Source organism: Argopecten irradians, chromosome 3 (assembly GCF_041381155.1).
Source record: "Argopecten irradians isolate NY chromosome 3, Ai_NY, whole genome shotgun sequence".
Taxonomy (NCBI): domain Eukaryota; kingdom Metazoa; phylum Mollusca; class Bivalvia; order Pectinida; family Pectinidae; genus Argopecten; species Argopecten irradians.
In genome coordinates, this window is record NC_091136.1 from 64,753,413 (window position 1) to 64,775,314 (window position 21,902).

General features: G+C 40.6%; 1 protein-coding gene across 1 annotated transcript; it reads left to right on the forward strand.

The window, feature by feature from the left end:
• Positions 1-4,353: 4,353 nt before the first annotated feature.
• On the forward strand, positions 4,354-12,064 carry LOC138319358 (ribonuclease P/MRP protein subunit POP5-like). The gene is made up of 5 exons (XM_069262448.1): positions 4,354-4,562; positions 6,680-6,825; positions 8,471-8,608; positions 11,732-11,815; positions 11,926-12,064. Exons 1-5 carry the CDS (start codon positions 4,543-4,545, stop codon positions 12,033-12,035), a joined length of 498 nt encoding a protein of 165 aa, XP_069118549.1. The 5' UTR covers positions 4,354-4,542; the 3' UTR covers positions 12,036-12,064.
• Positions 12,065-21,902: the final 9,838 nt, after the last annotated feature.

Consider the following 21,902-nt stretch of genomic DNA (forward strand, 5'->3'; position numbering starts at 1 on the left):
GAAAATGATTCATCAGCAGTTACTTAGTACCTGGCAATAGTAATACTTGGGCCCGCATGAAATTCAAAACAGCCAAGTCCCGGAGTCTCGTTCTAAAAGCAGACAGGGTGAAAGAGGAAAGATTTAAGATCGGGGGAGGGGACATCCCAACAGTCACAGAAAATCCAGTGGAGAGCACTGGCAAGTGGTTTTATGGTTCACTCAAAGACAGAAATAGTGAGGTAGAGATGAGGAAGCAAGCAAAGGAATGGATGAAGGCAGTTGAGAAGAGTGGTCTCCCAAGGAAATCCAAGGCCTGACTATACCAGCACGGCGTACTATCCAGACTCTTGTGGCCATTGCTCGTCTACGAAGTATCAATTACATCTGTAGAGGCAATGGGGAAGATGATCAGCGGACACCTTCGCAGATGGCTGTTTGTTTGTTTGTTTGTTTGATTGATAAACGTCCTATCAACAGCTAGGGTCATGTAAGGACGGCCTTCCCTGTATGCGATGTGTTGCGTGTATGTGTGCGTGTTTTGGGAGACTGCGCTATATTCGTGTTGTGTCTTCTTGTATAGTGGAACTGTTGCCCTTTTTATAGTGCTATATCACTGAAGCATGCCGCCGAAGGTATCAAGCAACACACCCACTCGGTCACATTAAACTGACAACGAGCGAACCAGTCGTCCCACTCCCATAATGCTGAGCACTGATCAGGAGCAGAAACTATCACTTTTATAGACTTTGGTGTGTCTCGGCCAGGGGACAGAACCCAGAGCCTACCTCATAGGGGCGAGCGCTCAACAGAAGGCCGAACGTACGGCGGTGTCAAGGGAGACATTAGGAAGTACAAAGTTAGTTAGGAAGACATGAAAAGATAAGATGCCAAATAAAGTCGCCTTTTACGATCATGCAATAGGGGCAGTAGGTGCAATTCTAACGCCCTACCTGCAGAGTGAAGACGGCTGAGCATTCCACGCAGCTTCAGTGGTGTAGGCTTGTACAACCCAGGGACCAAATTCCAACTCTTGCTCAAATCGGTAGAGGAGGAGTTCAGGGTTACCAAAGTGCGTCAGGTCATTATATTGAGGGACAGTGCGGATGACAAGGTCAGAGAAGCGAGTGTCGCTACGCGAATAGGAAAGAAGTGGGACGCTAACCAGACTTTGAAGGAAGCAGAGGCAAGACTTATCATAGATCGGAGATATCAAAGGGTCAGTGGGATCGGGGCGTTTTGACCTGGGGACCAACACAAGGTCATGATGTGGGAATGCAAACCAACAGACACGTAAGGTTATTGCCTAGGCAGAGATTAGATCAATAGATGAGAAGGCTAGGCAGGTGAAGGCGGTGAGTATGAGACAACAGGGTAGCTGGACTCACTGGACTCACCGGGAGGGAGTGATACAGAAAAGTATCCTGGAAAATGGAAGGCCACAGGATTAGCTTCCTGCTTAAGTCGACCTCCGATTTACTGCCAAGCCCAACCAACCTATTCACCTGAGGAATCAAGGACAAAGCCGACTATGTACTTTGCAGGAAACCAGCTAACCTGGGACATGTCCTCACATCATGCCTGGTGGCACTTTGAGATGGAAGATACACATGGCGCCATGACCATGTCCTCAACACCAACACCATTCCACCTAGACATTATGTTGTGGTCCCGCAGCTCTAAGCAGGTAGTCATGGTAGAAATAACTGTACCATAGAAAGACAGTATGGAGGAGGCCCACGAACGGAAGCAGCAGAAATGCCAGCAGCTGGTGGAGGAATGCCAACATCGATGATGGAAGACATAGTGCCTACCGATTGAGGTCGGATGCAGGGGTTTCCCCGTTCAATCAAGATGGAGAGCCTTACGCCTATATGGGTAATCGGAGCAGACCGGAGGAACCTGATAGCAGCAGTAAGCAGGCAGGCAGAGGTTGCTTCCAGTTGGATCTGGAGGAAGAGGAGGAGAAGTGAATTGGTCACCAGCCACAGTGCTAGTCACAAGGTGGCGAATGGCAGATAGACAGACATCGCCGCCCGAAGCGATGAACAGACAGAACTACCCGCAGTAACACCAAGCGATAGCCGATCGACGGGTCCCTGATTGGGCCTGATCAACCCAGCCGGTGTAACGTTGAAAATGGACCCCCGTTGAAAACTGACCTCGGGTCATTTTTCAACGTTGAAAAATGACCCCGAAAACCGTTGAAAACTGAACTTTAGCGCACTTTTCACACCGACCCGTTGAAAATGGACCCCGTTGAAAAGTGACTCTTCTCAGAAGACTAAGATAGGCTATACCTGATGTCTAATCCCATTGACACATAACATCTTTTGTACAACAACAACACACAACACAACATCACACCACAACACAACAACACAAAACAAAATACCACAACATCACACAACATAACATCACACAACACAACAACACACAACACATCACACACAATATCACACTACACACAGTACAACCACACCACAACACACAACCACGCAACAACAACACAACACCAACTAACAACAACACAACAAAACACAACCACACAACACACGGAAACACCAAACAACAACACGACACAACATCACAACAAAACATCATACAACAACACATCACACAACACAAGAACACACAACACAACCACATCACAACACACAACACAACAACACCACAACACACAACAGCACCACAACACACAACCACGCAACAACAACAAAACACAACAACAACAAAAGACACGACACCACCACACAACACAACATCACACAACACAATACCACACAACAACACATCACACAACACTACAATACACAACACAACAGAACATAACCAAAACACAACACACGACAACAACACACAACACAACCACACACCTCACAAAACCACAACACAACACAACATCACACAACATATCACACAACAACACGACACACAACAACACAACACACATCACAACCACGCAACAAAAACACAACACCACACCACACAAAACACAGCCACACAGCATCTAACAACACACAACACAACACACCAATAACACACAACATAACAACATAACACAACAACACAAAACACAAAACACAACGATGATAACAATACAAAATTTCAATTCAAATCGCGGTAATTTAGATACCAGCACAGAAGAGGGGCTTATATTAGGAATGGCGATAGCAAAATTCAAGAATTATGTTTGTGCAACAGCTACATATGTGAATGCACTTAGGTCATTTTCAAGAGACCATCCGTTGAGAGTTTGCCAAGGTCAATTTTCAACGATCATTTTTCAACAGACCTGTCGTTGAGAATTGACCCTAGACGCTGTCAATTTTCAACGGCATGTTCAATTTTCAACGGCATTCGGGGTCCGTTTTCAACGTTGAAAAATGACCCGAGGTCAATTTTCAACGGAGGTCCATTTTCAACGTTACACCTGCGCATCTATGGAGGACGTCGTGGAAAGCGCCGAAACGTCTAAGGAAGGAGTATATATAAATATACAGATATTTCAACATGACGCGCGTTGCTTGCTAACGCGCGTCATTTCATTTAAAATATCTGTACAAAAAATGCAGTTTTTACACACCCGTAAACAACAAAAATCATTCCTTAAATGACTTAGACAAACAGAAGCGATACCCTATATCCTCGTACACGCTTCTGTTGTCTGTACATGTACATGTAGTAAACCTAGTTACTGTAAGTAGTTTTAATTTACACATATACAAGAACAATGCAATAAAATGTACTGGTCCAATGTATTCCGTATTTGCATATTACAGTGGTATCTGCCCTTGCGGGAAGGTATTGAATGTGATGTCATGTATTTACGAGCGTAACGTCATACTTTTTCTGAGAAAACAACGTGAATTGTACACACAAAATAATGACGTCACAATGGATATCTACCCGCAGGGGAGCTAACTCTGTAATATGCAAAGACGGAATACTGTGTATATTCTCAAGCGCATGGCACAGTCAGCAGTGACGTCACAAAACCTGACGCCAAAGATGACGGCACAGATTCGCGCTTTTTGATAGCATCTGCATCTGATAAAAACAAGATTGAAGTATATTGAACTATTCCATTTGGATTATTTTGAATTCTCTCTAACTATCGATAGTATGTGCATGTCAGTGAAATATTTCATTGTTAATCTCGTAAAAAAATATTCAGTAGACAATGTAAAGTTATGATGTTATTATCGCAGCTACAAAAAATGTACATATAAAAGATTATAAGTTATAATCTTTTATATGTAGCTGAGCTCTTCTGAGGCTTTGCCTTAAATTCATATTAATTTTTTTCAGGGGAAATGGAAAGTGTAGTTTTAACGGTAAGATTATAACTTTTGCGATTCGTACAAAATTATTAATCTCGGTTTATATTCCCATTTTCGACACGGAAAGGTAGCGGGCCAACGAACTCGCCCAAAGCAATAGGTCGAACAGGCCGGTCGAATGTGGACTAGGGGAAGTAACTCTCATACACTTCCTCTCTTCGTATCTAAATAAATACACGTGTATGCGAGACTTCGAAGTAAAACGATTTTTCTGTCAGCAATGGTCAGATTAAAAAACAGGTAAGCAATAAAATGTGTTTCACAATTCTAGATATCGATGAATTGTATCGCACGTCTTCTGAAAATAAGCATTTTTCATACTCTACTGTCAGTAGGCCTACAGTAAAATACTTTGTTCACGCTTACAATACCAGTTTTGACGGATATTGGTTTAAGCATACTGAGAATATGTTTTAAGAATGTCCTCTTCTACAAGTTTACCCCTACACGTGCTTGACTCGTTATTCCATCTGATTACATGGGATGGATTACTCCTACACGCGTATGAGTCGTTGGTCCATCTGATTACATTGGGGTGGATTACTCATACACGCGTATGAGTTGTTATTCTATCTGATTACATGCGGTGGATTACTCATACAAGCATATGACTCGTTATTCAATCTGATTACATGGGATGGATTCTTCATACACACGTATGAGTTGTTAGTCCATCTGATAACATTGGGGTGGATTACTCTCACATGTATGTGTCGTTATTCCATATGATTACATGGAGTTGATTACTCATACAAGCATATGAGTCGTTATTCCATCTGATTACATGGGATGGATTACTCAAACACACGTATGAGTTGTAAGTCAATCTGATAACATTGGGGTGGATTACTCGCACACATGTATGAGTTGTTATTCCATCTGATTACATGGGGTGGATTACTCCTACATGTAACGACTTGTTTCGCTACGACCGCAGTCATTAGCGTAGAGTAAGAATGATACAATTAATTTGTTTTGCTCTGGGTTCGACTGCCGCGTTAGCTTGCAGATTCCTATGTCTCCCTACAATATTCAATGGTACTAGTGAGTATGGACAATGGACGACATCAAATTCATTTAACAGTTTATTAATATTTAGGGAAAGGATGGGCGACAGATATATAAAAATTACATAGGATTCAAAAACACAACCCTCACCTCTCAAGGCCCGGTAGAAAACTGAAAGCCTTGGCGCAGTCCCGAGCTCTCGTGCACAGCAAATTCCCGCCAAAGTCCCTGTTAATATAATTTCCGGAAAATATAGCAACGAAGCGCACCGCAGCTTCGTTACATACACACATATGATTCGTTATTCCATCTGAATACATGGGGTGGATTACTCATACACAAGTATGAGTCCTTATTCCATCTGATTACATGGGGTGGATTACTCATACACACGTAAGAGTCGTTATCCCATCTGATTACATGGGCTGGATTACTGCTACTCATGTATGAGTCGTTATTCCATCTGATTACATGGGGGGGATTACTCATACACACGTATGAGTTTTTAGTCCATCTGATTACATGGGATGGATTACTCACACACGTATTAGTCGTTATTCCATCTGATTACATGGGGTGGATTACTCCTCCTACACACATATGAGTTGTTATTCCATCTGATTACATGAGTTGGATTACTCCTACACACGCAGGGGTTTCAATATCAGGTGGTACCCGGTACTTTTTGCCGGTTGAACTTGGCTGTGGTACCGCCTGATTTTGGTTAAATTACATTATATAGCATACAGATGGTATAGAAAAATACCCCCTGAGATTGCAATTGTACCGCATCTCCTGAACGATAATGAAACCCCTGCACACGTATGAGTCGTTATTCCATCTGATTACATGAGATGGATTACTCCTACACAGGTATGAGTCATTATCCCATCTGATTACATGGGGTGGATTACTCCTACATGCGTATGAGTCGTTATCCCATCTGATTACATGGGGTGGATTACTCCTACACACGTATGAGTCGTTATCCCATCTGATTACATGGGGTAGATTACTCCTACACGCGTATGAGTCGTTATCCCATCTGATTACATGGGGTAGATTACTCCTACACGCGTATGAGTCGTTATCCCATCTGATTACATGGGGTAGATTACTCCTACACGCGTATGAGTCGTTATCCCATCTGATTACATGGGGTAGATTACTCACACACATATGAGTCGTTATTCCATCTGAGGTAAATAAAATTTTGTATTGAAATCGATTATTCAAATAAAAACAAGATTTCTTTATTCTGTTTTACAGTATCTCTTGTGTTTATAATAGCTAGTTCATACATGTACATATGTATATAAATTGACAATTCTATTTTTGTTGATTTTCAGATATTTAGTTTGTGAAGTTGTGTATACAGGGTCAAGAAAAAAAGTATCATCCTTTTCTGAATATGATTTACATTTGTGTATTCGGAATGCTGTTCAACAATCTTATGGTGACTATGGTCGAGGTGTATTGAGGACTTCGCTGTCAGGTAATCAACCCTTGAAGCCCTCATACATTAGCTTTGCACACATCTTTTATCTTATACTAAAAAAAAAAATCACAAACTAAATCCTTTCACACCCTTGCACCCCTAGAGATCACCGTGACCTTATCGTCATAATTGACGACGTCTAGTATTACAAGAAGAACTGAGATTTTCTTTTGCGCACATGTAAAACTGTACATGTATATAATATATGTTTTACAGCTACAGAATGCTGCTGAAGCCATTGTCTTCCATTGTGTTGGTGTTACGATGAAAAAATAAATACACAAGAAGGCAAAGTACTTTAATCCTTTGAGACAATTTAAAGATATATGTGTCACAAACCAACAAGAGCTTTAAATATTTTAATTATTCACCACCAAAATTTACCAATATTAAGGGAATGGGACTAAATACCTGATAACGTTTGTGCGGGACTAGTATCTCCAGTAGTGATGGAACGTGTTACCTGATAACGTTTGTGCGAGACTAGTATCTCCAGTAGTGATGGAACGTGTTACCTGATAACGTTTGTGCGGGACTAGTATCTCCAGTAGTGATGGAACGCAACTATTTGTAATCTTCCCGCTGAAATGACTATAGGCTAAAGTAGTGCGGGATATCATCTTTTGACGTCATTCCATCACAAATAGAAACAAAAGTCCCGTACAAATGTTATCAGGTATCACATGGTACATGAGTTATTCTCATTACAATATTTACAGTGCATATTGTATGTATTAATGTACAAATAAGAGCTGAAAATGATTTTTGGAAGTACTGCCAACATTTGTTATATTTACATCTACAGTGCAGTGAAAGGGTCTCCAAGAATTAAGCCAGTTTTGGTCTACAACTCCATTTCACATTTTTACATTATTATTTGTAATTGTAAAGTGATTTCTACAAATATGTTTCCACCTAAACATACATAAAGCATAGAAAAACCAAGAATTTTTCAGTGCATAAATTCTGTGTTGTAATTGATGTTTATAAGGCATTTTAATACGTGTTTGTCTGTCCATTTGAATGATTTTGACAGCTTTATTCATCAAACCTGATGGTTTTCAATAGATTAATGAAAGAAACCATAACATGTCAGGATTTTTAACCAGTTATGGCACATATGACTTTTAGTACATGTACAAGTATTTTGAGTTCAAGAATTTTATCTTCAGTATATCTATACCCATTGTATTTATGGGTATAATTTGGTATAAACTGTGTGGATTAAAATGTTGATTTAAAATTTAAAAAATGTAAGGATACCAAAACTACATGGGTGAATTATGATGTACCATCGATTAATTCCAGTGATTGTGACATCCTATATTGAGATGATTTTTGTGGTGTTTCAATCACCGGAAGGTGAGACTAATTGGTGGTAAACTGTACTTTACTCACATCGTTTTGGTTGGTACTATACATGTATCCAAACTCCTGAATTGTAATTTGCAAAAAAAAAAAAATTGAAAAAAAGAAAGTTTCTTAATACTGTTTTGGAAGGAAATTTAAGTCTAATACTAAAAGCACCTCTTTCAGTTAAATGCAGGTAGTAACAGTGAATGAAGTAATTTGTGTGAACTAAATGATATGGAATGATTTATAGGTATAGTTTGGATATTTAAGCTGGCATTTTTCTATTTAGTGAAACACTGGAACAGGGCTACCAACATTGTCCTGATACGGGCCAAGAGAGGTGCTCACACTATGGTGCAAGCTGCCTTAACCTTTATAAAGACTATTGCTGGTACAGATGCTTTCTTCAGTACTCTTCACATCGGAGGTAAGAATTAACCGAATACTATGATTTTAAGTCTATTTGAGAGTGCAGCAGTGGATCTACTGTTTCCTCTTTATTATTTACCTAACCAATACACTGCCATGTGTTAGTATATATAGTCCATATGAAGGCTCGGATTACTGACAAAACAATTTTCAAAATAGCCTGGTAAATTGTTGGCAGTAAAGATATTGATAGAAAAACTATATATATAGCATATAACATTTCTTCTTTCACTTTTAGCAAAATTACATAATTGTCGCTACATATATCTCAATGTCGTTCTCCGTTGTCAGACAGAAAATTACAAAGTGGTAGAGTCTTATAAACAGCTTAGACTGGATTACCTGCCTTAAGCCTAGTGGAAATTAGAAAAAATATGGCATGCAATCCAGTCTTATAAACAGCTTTAAAGTTCAGCTTTAAGATAAAATGTAAATAAGTGGTTCTGTAAACAATCTCTTTTAGGGTTTATCTCTTACGTATGATTTCATAATGAAGTTAAGAAATGTTAATATTTTGTAATCTCCCATGAGTGGAATTTTGGATATGGTCTTGCACAACAATGGATCTTTTTGTGAATTTTAGCCTACCATCATCAGATGGTGGGCTATTCAAATCGCTTTTCTTCCATCGTCTGTCCTTCCCTCCGTCCATCCGTCCTTTAACAATTCTTGTTATCGCTATTTCTCAGAAAGCACTGAAGGGATCATTCTCATATTGCATTTTGGGACTGATCGGTCAACAAGATGGCCACAAGGCAGCCACCTTGGATTTTGATAGTTAAAAGTTTTGTTATAGCTATTTCTCAAAAAGTACTGAACAGATTGTTCTCAAATTTCATATGTAGCTTCCCCTAGGGCCCTAGTTGCACATATTGCGTTTTGGGACCGATCGGTATAAACAAGATAGCCGCCTGGTAGTTTGATAGTTAAAGTTTGTTATTGTTTTTTCTCAAAAAGTACTGAAGGGATTTGTCTCAAATTTCATTTGTAGGTTCCTCACTAGTTGTGCATATTGCTTTTTATAACTGATATGTCAACAAGATGACCCGTCCGGCCATTATCTTGGATTATGACAGTTACCGCTATATCTCAAAAATTACTGAAGGGATCTCTCTCATATTCCATACGTACGTACCCCATGGGCCCTAGTTCTGCATAATGCCTTTTGGGGCTGATCGGACAACAAGATGGCCAACCAGACGCCATCTTGGAATTCAATGTTGAAGTTTGTTACGGCTATTTCTTAGAAAGTACTGAAGCAAATGTCTCAAATTTTATATACAATTGTAGTATGTTTGAAAAAGTTTGAAAAGCAGGGAAAAGATCCCTCTTTCCGTTGTCAGACATAGATCATTCTTCGGTGTGCGCCAGGATCCCTCTGGGATCACTTATTTCTGATTTGACAAGTGTTTCAACTCTACATACATATTAGATGATTTCTGTCTGACGTCACAATGAATTTCCAGCAAGTATAACTCGCTCCAGGTCATATTACAATAGTGACATATGCAAAAATAATTAAATATTACATAGGCAAAATCACTGGATATTGGGCGGATTATGTGATGAATATGCATTATATTGTAGGGACCATCGGATAGCCTTGTATCTTATGTTTAAGGCTTAACTTGAATAGATTTCTTATGTTATGGAGATATAACACAAAAATCTGAGTGTACTCTAAATACTCTTATATCTCCATAACATAAAAAATTTATTCATAAAAAATTTATTCAAATTAATCCTTATAATTTAATTTACTAAAGATAACCTCTTCAATAGTATATGAAATCATTATGCTGTTATCTCAGCCAATCAGAAATGCTTACAACAAGCAAAATTGAATTATATATATATATATATATTGTAGGGACCATCGGATAGCCTTGTATCTTATACATGTATATATATTTATATATATATATATTTATATAAAAAAACACAACTATAAAACAGTTTTTTCTCCCTAGCGCTTTCTCGGCTCATGCCGGTCTTCAGGGGTTTGAATTCTTTTATTTGTAAAACATGACGTCATAGATAGAAGTTATAGATTATGGAGTTGAAAGAGCAAAAAAAGAAGGACCTATTCATTTAAGGAAATCGAATAAAGTGGAATCCAAAAGCAATATAATACCTTTTGTCAGTACTTTTAATCCAAACAACTACAATATTTTTCCAATTGTAAAAGGTTGTGAAGATTACATGAAAAATAGCACAGAATGAAATTGATTTTATCTAACAAGAAAATAATAAATTGCAAGCGTCAGCCTAAAAACCTTAAACGTATTTTATGTGCGTCAAAATTTGATTCGAAAATGCAAAATACTTCTGTCACTAAATGTATGCAAAAGCGTTGAAAAACATGTGATATTATTATAGAGTGTAAAAATTATACATTCAAAAATGGTTTTAATTTCAAAATTAAAACTAATATGAATTGTACATCCAAAAATGTCATATACGCACTTATTTGTAGCAAATGCTCAGATTTTTATATTGGTCAGACAGGAATGGAATTGAGAAAGAGAGTTACATTACACCGACAACAAACCAAAACAGACCATCTCAGATATTTAACAGTAAACGAACATTGTCATATGTGTGCTAATGATAATTTTTTTATTTTACCAATATATCAAATGTCCAATTCAGATCTTTTAAAAAGAGAAAATAAAGAAATGTATTTCATTCAACTTATGAAACCTATGCTAAATTCAGAACGGGACAAATGAACTTCATATTAGTTTTTATTTCGTCCTCATGTTTTTGTTATTTTCTTCCAGAACCATTCACAATATCTTTATGTACCATGTCATGACGTAATCTTACTATGAAGTCATTGTACTATGACGTCATGTTTTACAAATAAAAGAATTCAAACCCCTGAAGACCGGCATGAGCCGAGAAAGCGCTAGGGAGAAAAAACTGTTTTATAGTTGTGTTTTTTTATGTATATGGAAACCATCACATGGACATTGTTCTTTTTTATTTATATATTTATATATATATATGAAAACGTTAGCGAAAAGGAATGCGGTGTTGATATTTTTTATTCTTAATATCTACTGATGCACAACGTCTTTTAAAAGTTTAAGTATATATATATATATATGTATTGTAGGGACCATCCGATCATGTTACAAATTCCTGGTGCGGTATCATCAACAACAGTTACCAAGCCTTCTACAGGAGTGTCAGACAGACAGTACGTATAAGTGTATTGTTACCAATCATAACATATTGGTCACATATGCGCCTTACATTATCGTCAGTATGGACTTGGTAAATACTATGAAACCATTTCTTACATTTTAGGGGAAAGAAACGCTGTACGGGCAGCCATAATAAGCTGCAACAAGGCTGTGAAAAATGAAATAGATGGCCGGGAACTTCCCAAGAAGAAATCATCTGATACAAAAACTTGAAATTCAGCTCAGTAGATGACATGTGAAGGGAAGATGATCTGGAGATATCCATGCCAAATTCCGCTCAGTAGAGGACATTTGAAGAGAAGATGGTCTGGAGATATCCATGCCAAATTTATTTATTTACAGTGATATCTGCCTTTGAGGAAACCAAAATTTCCTGAGGAGTGTGGACAAAATGCCATTTCTTTTATTTACATCTTTCCTGGTGTATCTATGTACTGAATTGACTGTCACACAGAGGGACACAGACATTCTGTCTACTGTCACACAGAGGGACACAGACAGCCTGTGTACTGTCACACAGAGGGACACAAACAGCCTGTGTACTGTCACACAGAGGGACACAGACAACCTGTCTACTGTCACACAGTGGGACACAGACAGCCTGTCTACTGTCACACAGAGGGACACAGACAGCCTGTGTACTGTCACACAGAGGGACACAGACAGCCTGTCTACTGTCACACAGAGGGACACAGACAGCCTGTGTACTGTCACACAGAGGGACACAGACAGCCTGTCCACTGTCACACAGAAGGACACAGACAGTCTGTGTACTGTCACACAGTGGGACACAGACAGCCTGTCTACTGTCACACAGAGGGACACAGACAGCCTGTCTACTGTCACACAGAAGGACACAGACAGTCTGTGTACTGTCACACAGTGGGACACAGACAGTCTGTGTACTGTCACACAGAGGGACACAGACAGCCTGTCTACTGTCACACAGAGGGACACAGACAGCCTGTGTACTGTCACACAGAGGGACACAGACAGCCTGTGTACTGTCACACAGTGGGACACAGACAGCCTGTGTACTGTCACACAGAGGGACACAGATAGCCTGTCTACTGTCACACAGAAGGACACAGACAGTCTGTGTACTGTCACACAGTGGGACACAGACAGCCTGTCTGCTGTCACACAGAGGGACACAGACAGCCTGTCTACTGTCACACAGAAGGACAAAGACATCCTGTGTACTGTTACACAGAGGGACACAGACAGCCTGTTTACTGTCACACAGAGGGACACAGACAGCCTGTTTACTGTCACACAGAGGGACACAGACAGCCTGTTTACTGTCACACAGAGGGACACAGACAGCCTGTCTACTGTCACACAGAAGGACACAGACAGCCTGTGTACTGTCACACAGAAGGACACAAACAGCCTGTTTACTGTCACACAGGGGGACACAGACAACCTGTGTACTGTCACACAGAGGGACACAGACAGCCAGTCTACTGTCACACAGAAGGACAAAGACATGCTGTGTACTGTCACACAGAGGGACACAGACGGCCTGTGTACTGTCACACAGAAGGACACAGACAGCCTGTGTACTGTCACACAGAGGGACACAGACAGCCTGTGTACTGTCACACAGGGGACACAGACAGCTGTGTACTGTCACACAGAGGGACACAGACAGCCTGTGTACTGTCACACAGAGGGACACAGACAGCCTGTCTACTGTCACACAGAGGGACACAGACAGCCTGTGTACTGTCACACAGAGGGACACAGACAGCCTGTGTACTGTCACACAGAGGGACACAGACAGCCTGTCTACTGTCACACAGAGGGACACAGACAGCCTGTGTACTGTCACACAGAAGGACACAGACAGTCTGTGTACTGTCACACAGTGGGACACAGACAGCCTGTCTGCTGTCACACAGAGGGACACAGACAGCCTGTCTACTGTCACACAGAGGGACACAGACAGCCTGTGTACTGTCACACAGAGGGACACAGACAGCCTGTCTACTGTCACACAGGGACACAGACAGTCTGTGTACTGTCACACAGTGGGACACAGACAGCCTGTGTACTGTCACACAGAGGGACACAGACAGTCTGTGTACTGTGCGAGTGGGACACAGAGAGCCTGTCTACTGTCACACAGAGGGACACAGAGAGCCTGTCTGCTGTCACACAGAAGGACACAGACAGTCTGTGTACTGTCACACAGTGGGACACAGACAGCCTGTGTACTGTCACACAGAGGAACACAGACAGCTTGTGTACTGTCAGACAGAGGGACACAGACAGCCTGTGTACTGTTGCACAGAGGGACACAGACATTCTGTCTACTGTCACACAGAGGGACACAGACAGCCTGTGTACTGTCACACAGAGGGACACAGACAGCTTGTGTACTGTCACACAGAGGGACACAGACAGCCTGTGTAATGTCACACAGAGGGACATAGACAGCCTGTGTACTGTCACACAGAGGGACACAGACAGCCTGTGTACTGTCACACAGAGGGACACAGACAGCCTGTGTAATGTCACACAGAGGGACATAGACAGCCTGTCTACTGTCACACAGGGACACAGACAGCCTGTCTATTGTCACACAGAGGGACACAGACAGCCCGTCTTCCATTACTGATAGAAGAGACAGACAACAGCGTTGTACCAGTCCAACTCTTTGTGTTAGTGTATATAATTGTTTATTTGTAAGACATAAGATGGAATAAAAACAATAAATCTTAAAATTATTTGATGTTTATTATCATCCCATCACACACTGAGAAGTATACATGTAGAAAATATGATATAGAATAAAACAAATTAGATTTTAACAAAATACTTTTGGTAGATAGTTTTGATCGTCAGTGTATATGTATCATATATATAATTACAAAATCACAACCTTATATTATAATAACTTTGAAGGGTATTGATTTGTATACTAGTCTGTGTTAATAGCAAACCTGGTAATTGGCGATGATGTAGGAATGTGTTTAAGTAATAGATTTTCTATAACACATTTTATAACCAGTTTAAAGTCTTTGTTCTGCAACACCATGATGATTGAACAAGCGCAAAGTCCATACAGTTGTATTCTAAAGAAACTGAAACGAACTAGCACAAAGTCTTCGGTTCATACAATTGTATTATAAAGAAACTGAAACGAACTAGCACAAAGTCTTCGGTTCATACAATTGTATTATAAAGAAACTGAAACAAACTAGCACAAAGTCTTCGGTTCATACAATTGTATTATAAAGAAACTGAAACGAACTAGCACAAAGTCTTCGGTTCATACAGTTGTATTATAATGAAACTGAAACAAACTAGCACAAAGTCTTCGGTTCATACAGTTGTATTATAATGAAACTGAAACAAACTAGCACAAAGTCTTCGGTTCATACAATTGTATTATAAAGAAACTGAAACGAACTAGCACAAAGTCTTCGGTTCATACAATTGTATTATAAAGAAACTGAAACAAACTAGCACAAAGTCTTCGGTTCATACAATTGTATTATAAAGAAACTGAAACGAACTAGCACAAAGTCTTCGGTTCATACAGTTGTATTATAATGAAACTGAAACAAACTAGCACAAAGTCTTCGGTTCATACAGTTGTATTATAATGAAACTGAAACAAACTAGCACAAAGTCTTCGGTTCATACAGTTGTATTATAATGAAACTGAAACAAACTAGCACAAAGTCTTCGGTTCATACAGTTGTATTATAATGAAACTGAAACAAACTAGCACAAAGTCTTCGGTTCATACAGTTGTATTCTAATGAAACTAAAACAAGCTCTTCTATATATTTTCTGTAATTCAAGCACTAAATAGAGTCCAACATGACAAAAATAATACTAGGGAGCCATAGGTATAACAAGTGTTACAGTACAGGAGAACTGCTGCTGATCTGGTGCATATTACCGTTTTAAAATTCACATAATAAGGATTCTCAAAAATTAGACCTATTCACATATCAATAAAAAGCTGTGTAATACCAGTAACTAACCTATTAACTGTTATCTAGATCCTTGCATGTGATGTTTCTTTGGTTTTATAAGTAATGTTAACCATTCTAACTAACTTGAACAAAAACAGCTCATTTCATAAGTAATGTTCACATTCAAAATAAATTAAAAAAAACCCAGCTGACTTCACTCCTATAAATACTGGTTTTTACACAGTGGAGCAGTACACAGCCATTTGATACAGGATTACAAGATTAGCACAGACATAAATGCGGGACATTGATTTTGAAATACTAATTTCAGCATTAATACTTTTGAAAATTATACATTAAGAACATTCAATCTGAAAAATTTAACATTGACATAAAGTAGATCAAAGCATACAGTGAGAGATTGCAAGCTTACAAGTAGATCAAAGCATACAGTGAGAGATTGCAAGCTTACAAGTAGATCAAAGCATACTGTGAGAGATTGCAAGCTTACAAGTAGATCAAAGCATACTGTGAGAGATTGCAAGCTTACAAGTAGATCAAAGCATACTGTGAGAGATTGCAAGCTTACAAGTAGATCAAAGCATACTGTGAGAGATTGCAAGCTTACAAGTAGATCAAAGCATACTGTGAGAGATTGCAAGCTTACAAGTAGATCAAAGCATACTGTGAGAGATTGCAAGCTTACAAGTAGATCAAAGCATACTGTGAGAGATTGCAAGCTTACAAGTAGATCAAAGCATACTGTGAGAGATTGCAAGCTTACAAGTAGATCAAAGCATACAGTGAGAGATTGCAAGCTTACAAGTAGATCAAAGTATACAGTGAGAGATTGCAAGCTTACAAGTAGATCAAAGCATACAGTGAGAGATTGCAAGCTTACAAGTAGATCAAAGCATACTGTGAGAGATTGCAAGCTTACAAGTAGATCAAAGCATACTGTGAGAGATTGCAAGATTACAAGTAGATAAAGCATACAGTGAGAGATTGCAAGCTTACAAGTTTTAGATTTTGATTAATACAAACAATTGATCACAGAAATGAATATAGGTCAACCAGCAAAATAGTAGTACTTTACTACAGATCGGGAAGAGTGACGCCTACAACTCAGCTGGTCAAATAATGTAGACTAGAAATTCAAAGATCCTGATTTCAGTTCATAGCAGACATTTAATGTTAAAGCTTTATTTGAAACTAATTAATAAATACTTTATAATAAGCAATACTTTAATAATTTATTGTAGCATTAACTTGTGAGTAAAGACAATAGCAAACAAGAGGCCCAGAGGGCCTGTATCGCTCACCTGGTTTGTAATGCCAAGTAATGTTCTGAATACAGGTTCGTTGTTTCTTTTCTGAAGGAATTTTAATATTAACCTCTAAATCCCCTATTGGGCCCCACCCCTCCCGCCCCCAGGGGGTCAGAGCCAAAATTTGTACAAGTTCTGTTCCCCTTCTTCCAAGGATGTTTATGGCCAAATTTGGTTACAATCCATGCAGAACTCTATGACTAGTAGCGATTTAAAGGATTTACCTCTATTTCCCCTATTGGGCCCCGCCCCTCCTGCCCCCAGGGGTCAGAGCCAAAATTTATACAATTTCTGTTCCCCTTCCCCAAAGGATGTCTGTGGCCAAATTTGGTTACATTCCATTCAGAACTCTATGATGACTAGTAGCGATTTTAAAGGATTTACCTCTATTACCCCTATTGGGCCCCGCCCCTCCTGCCCCCGGGGGACCAGAGCCAAAATTTATACAAGTTCTGTTCCCCTTCCCCAAAGGATGTTTGTGGCCAAATTTGGTTACATTCCATTCAGAACTCTATGACAAGTAGTGATTTAAAGGATTTACCTCTATTTCCCCTATTGGGCCCCGCCCCTCCTGCCCCCAGGGGGTCAGAGCCAAAATTTATACAAGGTCTGTTCCCCCTCCCCCAAGGATGTTTGTGGCCAAATTTGGTTACATTCCATTTAGAACTCTATGACTAGTAGCGATTTAAAGGATTTACCTCTATTACCCCTATTGGGCCCCGCCCCTCCTGCCCCTGGGGGATCAGAGCCAAAATTTATACAAGTTCTGTTCCCCTTCCCCCAAGGATGTTTCTGGCCAAATTTGGTTACAATTCATGTAGAGCTCTAGGACAAGTAGAGATTTAAAGGATTTACCTCTATTTCCCCTATTGGGCCCCGCCCCTCCTGCCCCCAGGGGGTCAGAGCCAAAATTTATACAAGGTCTGTTCCCCCTCCCCCAAGGATATTTGTGGCCAAATTTGGTTACATTCCATTCAGAACTCTATGACTAGTAGCGATTTAAAGGATCTACCTCTATTACCCCTATTGGGCCCCGCCCCTCCTGCCCCCGGGGGACCAGAGCCAAAATTTATACATGCTCTGTTCCCCTTCCCCAAAGGATGTTTGTGGCCAAATTTGGTTACATTCCATTCAGAGCTCTAGGACAAGTAGAGATTTAAAGGATTTACCTCTATTTCCCCTATTGGGCCCCGCCCCTCCTGCCCCCAGGGGGTCAGAGCCAAAATTTATACAAGGTCTGTTCCCCCTCCCCCAAGGATGTTTGTGGCCAAATTTGGTTACATTCCATTCAGAACTCTATGACTAGTAGCGATTTAAAGGATCTACCTCTATTACCCCTATTGGGCCCCGCCCCTCCTGCCCCCGGGGGACCAGAGCCAAAATTTATACATGCTCTGTTCCCCTTCCCCCAAAGGATGTTTGTGGCCAAATTTGGTTACATTCCATTCAGAGCTCTATGACAAGAAGCGATTTAAAGGATTTACCTCTATTACCCCTATTGGGCCCCGCCCCTCCTGCCCCCCGGGGACCAGAGCCAAAATTTATACAAGTTCTGTTTCCCCTTTTCCAAAGGATGTTTGTGGCCAAATTTGGTTACATTCCATTCAGAACTCTATGACAAGTAGAGATTTAAAAGATTTACCTCTATTTCCCCTATTGGGCCCCGCCCCTCCTGCCCCCAGGGGAACCAGAGTCAAAATTTATACAAGTTCTGTTCCCTTTCCCCCAAGGATTTTTGTGGCCAAATTTGGTTACATTCCATTCAGAACTCTATGACTAGTAGCGATTTAAAGGATTTACCTCTATTACCCCTATTGGGCCCCGCTCCTCCTGCCCCTGGGGGACCAGAGCCAAAATTTATACAAGTTCTGTTCCCCTTCCCCAAAGGATGTTTGTGGCCAAATTTGGTTACATTCCATTCAGAGCTCTATGACAAGTAGCGATTTAAAGGATTTACCTCTATTACCCCTATTGGGCCCCGCCCCTCCTGCCCCCGGGGGGTCAGAGCCAAAATTTATACAAGTTCTGTTCCCCTTCCCTCAAGGATATTTGTGGCCAAATTTGGTTACATTCCATTCAGAACTCTAGGACAAGTAGCGATTTATAGGATTTACCTCTATTTCCCCTATTGGGCCCCGCCCCTCCTGGGGGGGGGGGGGGGGGGGGGGGACAGAGCCAAAATTTATACAAGTTCTGTTTCCCCTCCCCCAAGGATGTTTGTGGCCAAATTTGGTTACAATCCATGCAGAACTCTATGACTAGTAGCAATTTAAAGGAAATGTTGACGGACGGACGGACGGACGGACGACGGACGGACGGACGGACGACGGACGCCGCGCCATGACATAAGCTCACCGGCCCTTCGGGCCAGGTGAGCTAAAAATACAATCCCTGTCTTTGTTCTAACAAAAATAAAAGCATATCTTTGTTTATGCTATCATCATCAACATCTTATGACCGGCCACAAAAAGGTGAAACCATAGGTTAACTGCTACGGTAATGATACAAAATGCTGATCCACAAATCGTTTGGTATCAAGGCTATGTGCTATCAGCTGAGTAAAGAAAAACACAAAATAAGAAATCCCCGAGTAATCTTGGCGCACACCAAATATTTATCTATGTCTGACAAATGAAAGAGGGATCTTTTCTCTGATTTTCAAACTAAAACTTCTTTTTCTGCTTTTCAAACTTAAAATTTCTTTTCTCTGTTTTCAAACGTTAAACTATTAATATCCAAGATTGTGTCCGGCCATCTTGTTGACTGATCAGTACCAAAATGCAATATAGGCAGAACTAGGGCCCAAGAAGAACCTACATGAAAATTTGAGAATGATCCCTTCAGTACTTTCTGAGAAATAGCGATAACAAACATCAACTGCCGTTATTCAAGATGGCCGCCTGGTGGCCATTTTGTTTTTCCAATTAGTCTCAAAATCAGCATGACACTCCTAGGGCCCTAGGGGAACCTACATATCAAATTTGAGATAGATCCGTTCAGTACTTTCTGAGAAATAGTGGTAAAAAAACATCAACCGCCAAATTTCAAGATGCCTGCCTTGCAGCCATATTGTTTTCCCAATCAGTGTGAAAATCTGCATGACACTCCTAGGGCCCTAGGGGAACCTACATATGAAATTCGAGATAGATCCCTTCAGCACTTTCTGAGAAATAGTGGTAACAAGCATTGTTTACGGACGGAACCATGGACGAAAGGCGATTTGAATAGCCCACCATCATCAGTACACCATCATGGAAGAAAAATGATAAAAAAATCTTTTGCATATATACATGTATGTGCAATATAAATGATGATTAAAACTGAAGTAAAAACAAGAGGCCCAGAGGGCCTGTATCGCTCACCTGGTTTGAAATGCCAAGTTATGTTCTGAATACAGGTTCATTGTTTCTTTTCTGAAGGAATTTTAATATTAACCTATAAATCCCCTATTGGGCCCCACCCCTCCTGCCCCCAGGGGGTCAGAGCCAAAATTTATACAAGTTCTGTTCCCCTTCCCCAAAGGATGTTTATGGCCAAATTTGGTCACAATCCAAGCAAAACTCTATAACAAGTAGCAATTTAAAGGATTTACCTCTATTTCCTCTATTGGGCCCCACCTCTCCTGCCCCTGGGGTGTCAGAGCCAAAATTTATACAAATTCTGTTTCCCTTCCCTCAAGGATGTTTGTGGCCAAATTTGGTTACAATCCATGCAGAACTCTATGACTAGTAGCGATTAAAAGAATTTACCTCTATTTCCCCTATTTGGCCCCACCCCTCCAGCCCCCGGGGGACCAGAGCCAAAATTTATACAAGTTCTGTTCCCCTTCCCCCAAGAATGTTTGTGGCAAAATTTGGTTACAATCCATGCAGAACTCTATGACTAGTAGCGATTTAAAGGATTTACCTCTATTTCCCCTATTGGGCCCTGCCCCTCCTGCCCCCTAGGACCAGAGCCAAAATTTATACAAACTCAGTTCTTATTCTCCCAAGGATACTGGCCAAATTTGGTTACATTCCATTCAAAACTCTATGACTAGTAGCGATTTAAAGGATTTACCTCTATTTCCCCTATTGGGCCCCACCCCTCCTGCCCCTGGGGGATCAGAGCCAAAATTTATACAAGTTCTGTTCCCCCTCCCCCATGGATGTTTGTGGCCAAATTTGGTTACAATCCATGCAGAACTCTAGGACAAGTAGCGATTTATAGGATTTACCTCTATTTCCCCTATTGGGCCCCGACCCTCCTGCCCCCGGGGGGTCAGAGCCAAAATTTATACAAGTTCTGTTCCCCTTCCCCCAAGGATGTTTGTGGCCAAATTTGGTTACATTCCATTCAGAACTCTATGACTAGTAGCGATTTAAAGGATTTATCTCTATTTCCCCTATTGGGCCCCGCCCCTCCTGCCCCCAGGGGGTCAGTGCCAAAATTTATATAAGTTATGTTCCCCCTCCCCCAAGGATGTTTGTGGCCAAATTTGGTTACAATCCATGCAGAACTCTAGGACAAGTAGCGATTTATAGGATATACCTCTATTTCCCCTATTGGGCCCCGCCCCTCCTGCCCCCGGGGGGTCAGTGCCAAAATTTATACAAGTTCTGTTCCCCCTCCCCCAAGGATGTTTGTGGCCAAATTTGGTTACAATCCATGCAGAACTCTATGACTAGTAGCGATTTAAAGGAAATGTTGACGGACGGACGGACGACGGACGGACGGACAGACGGACGGACGGACGACGGACGCCGCGCCATGACATAAGCTCACCGGCCCTTCGGGCCAGGTGAGCTAACAATTAATCTGATTAAAACCAGATCTTAATT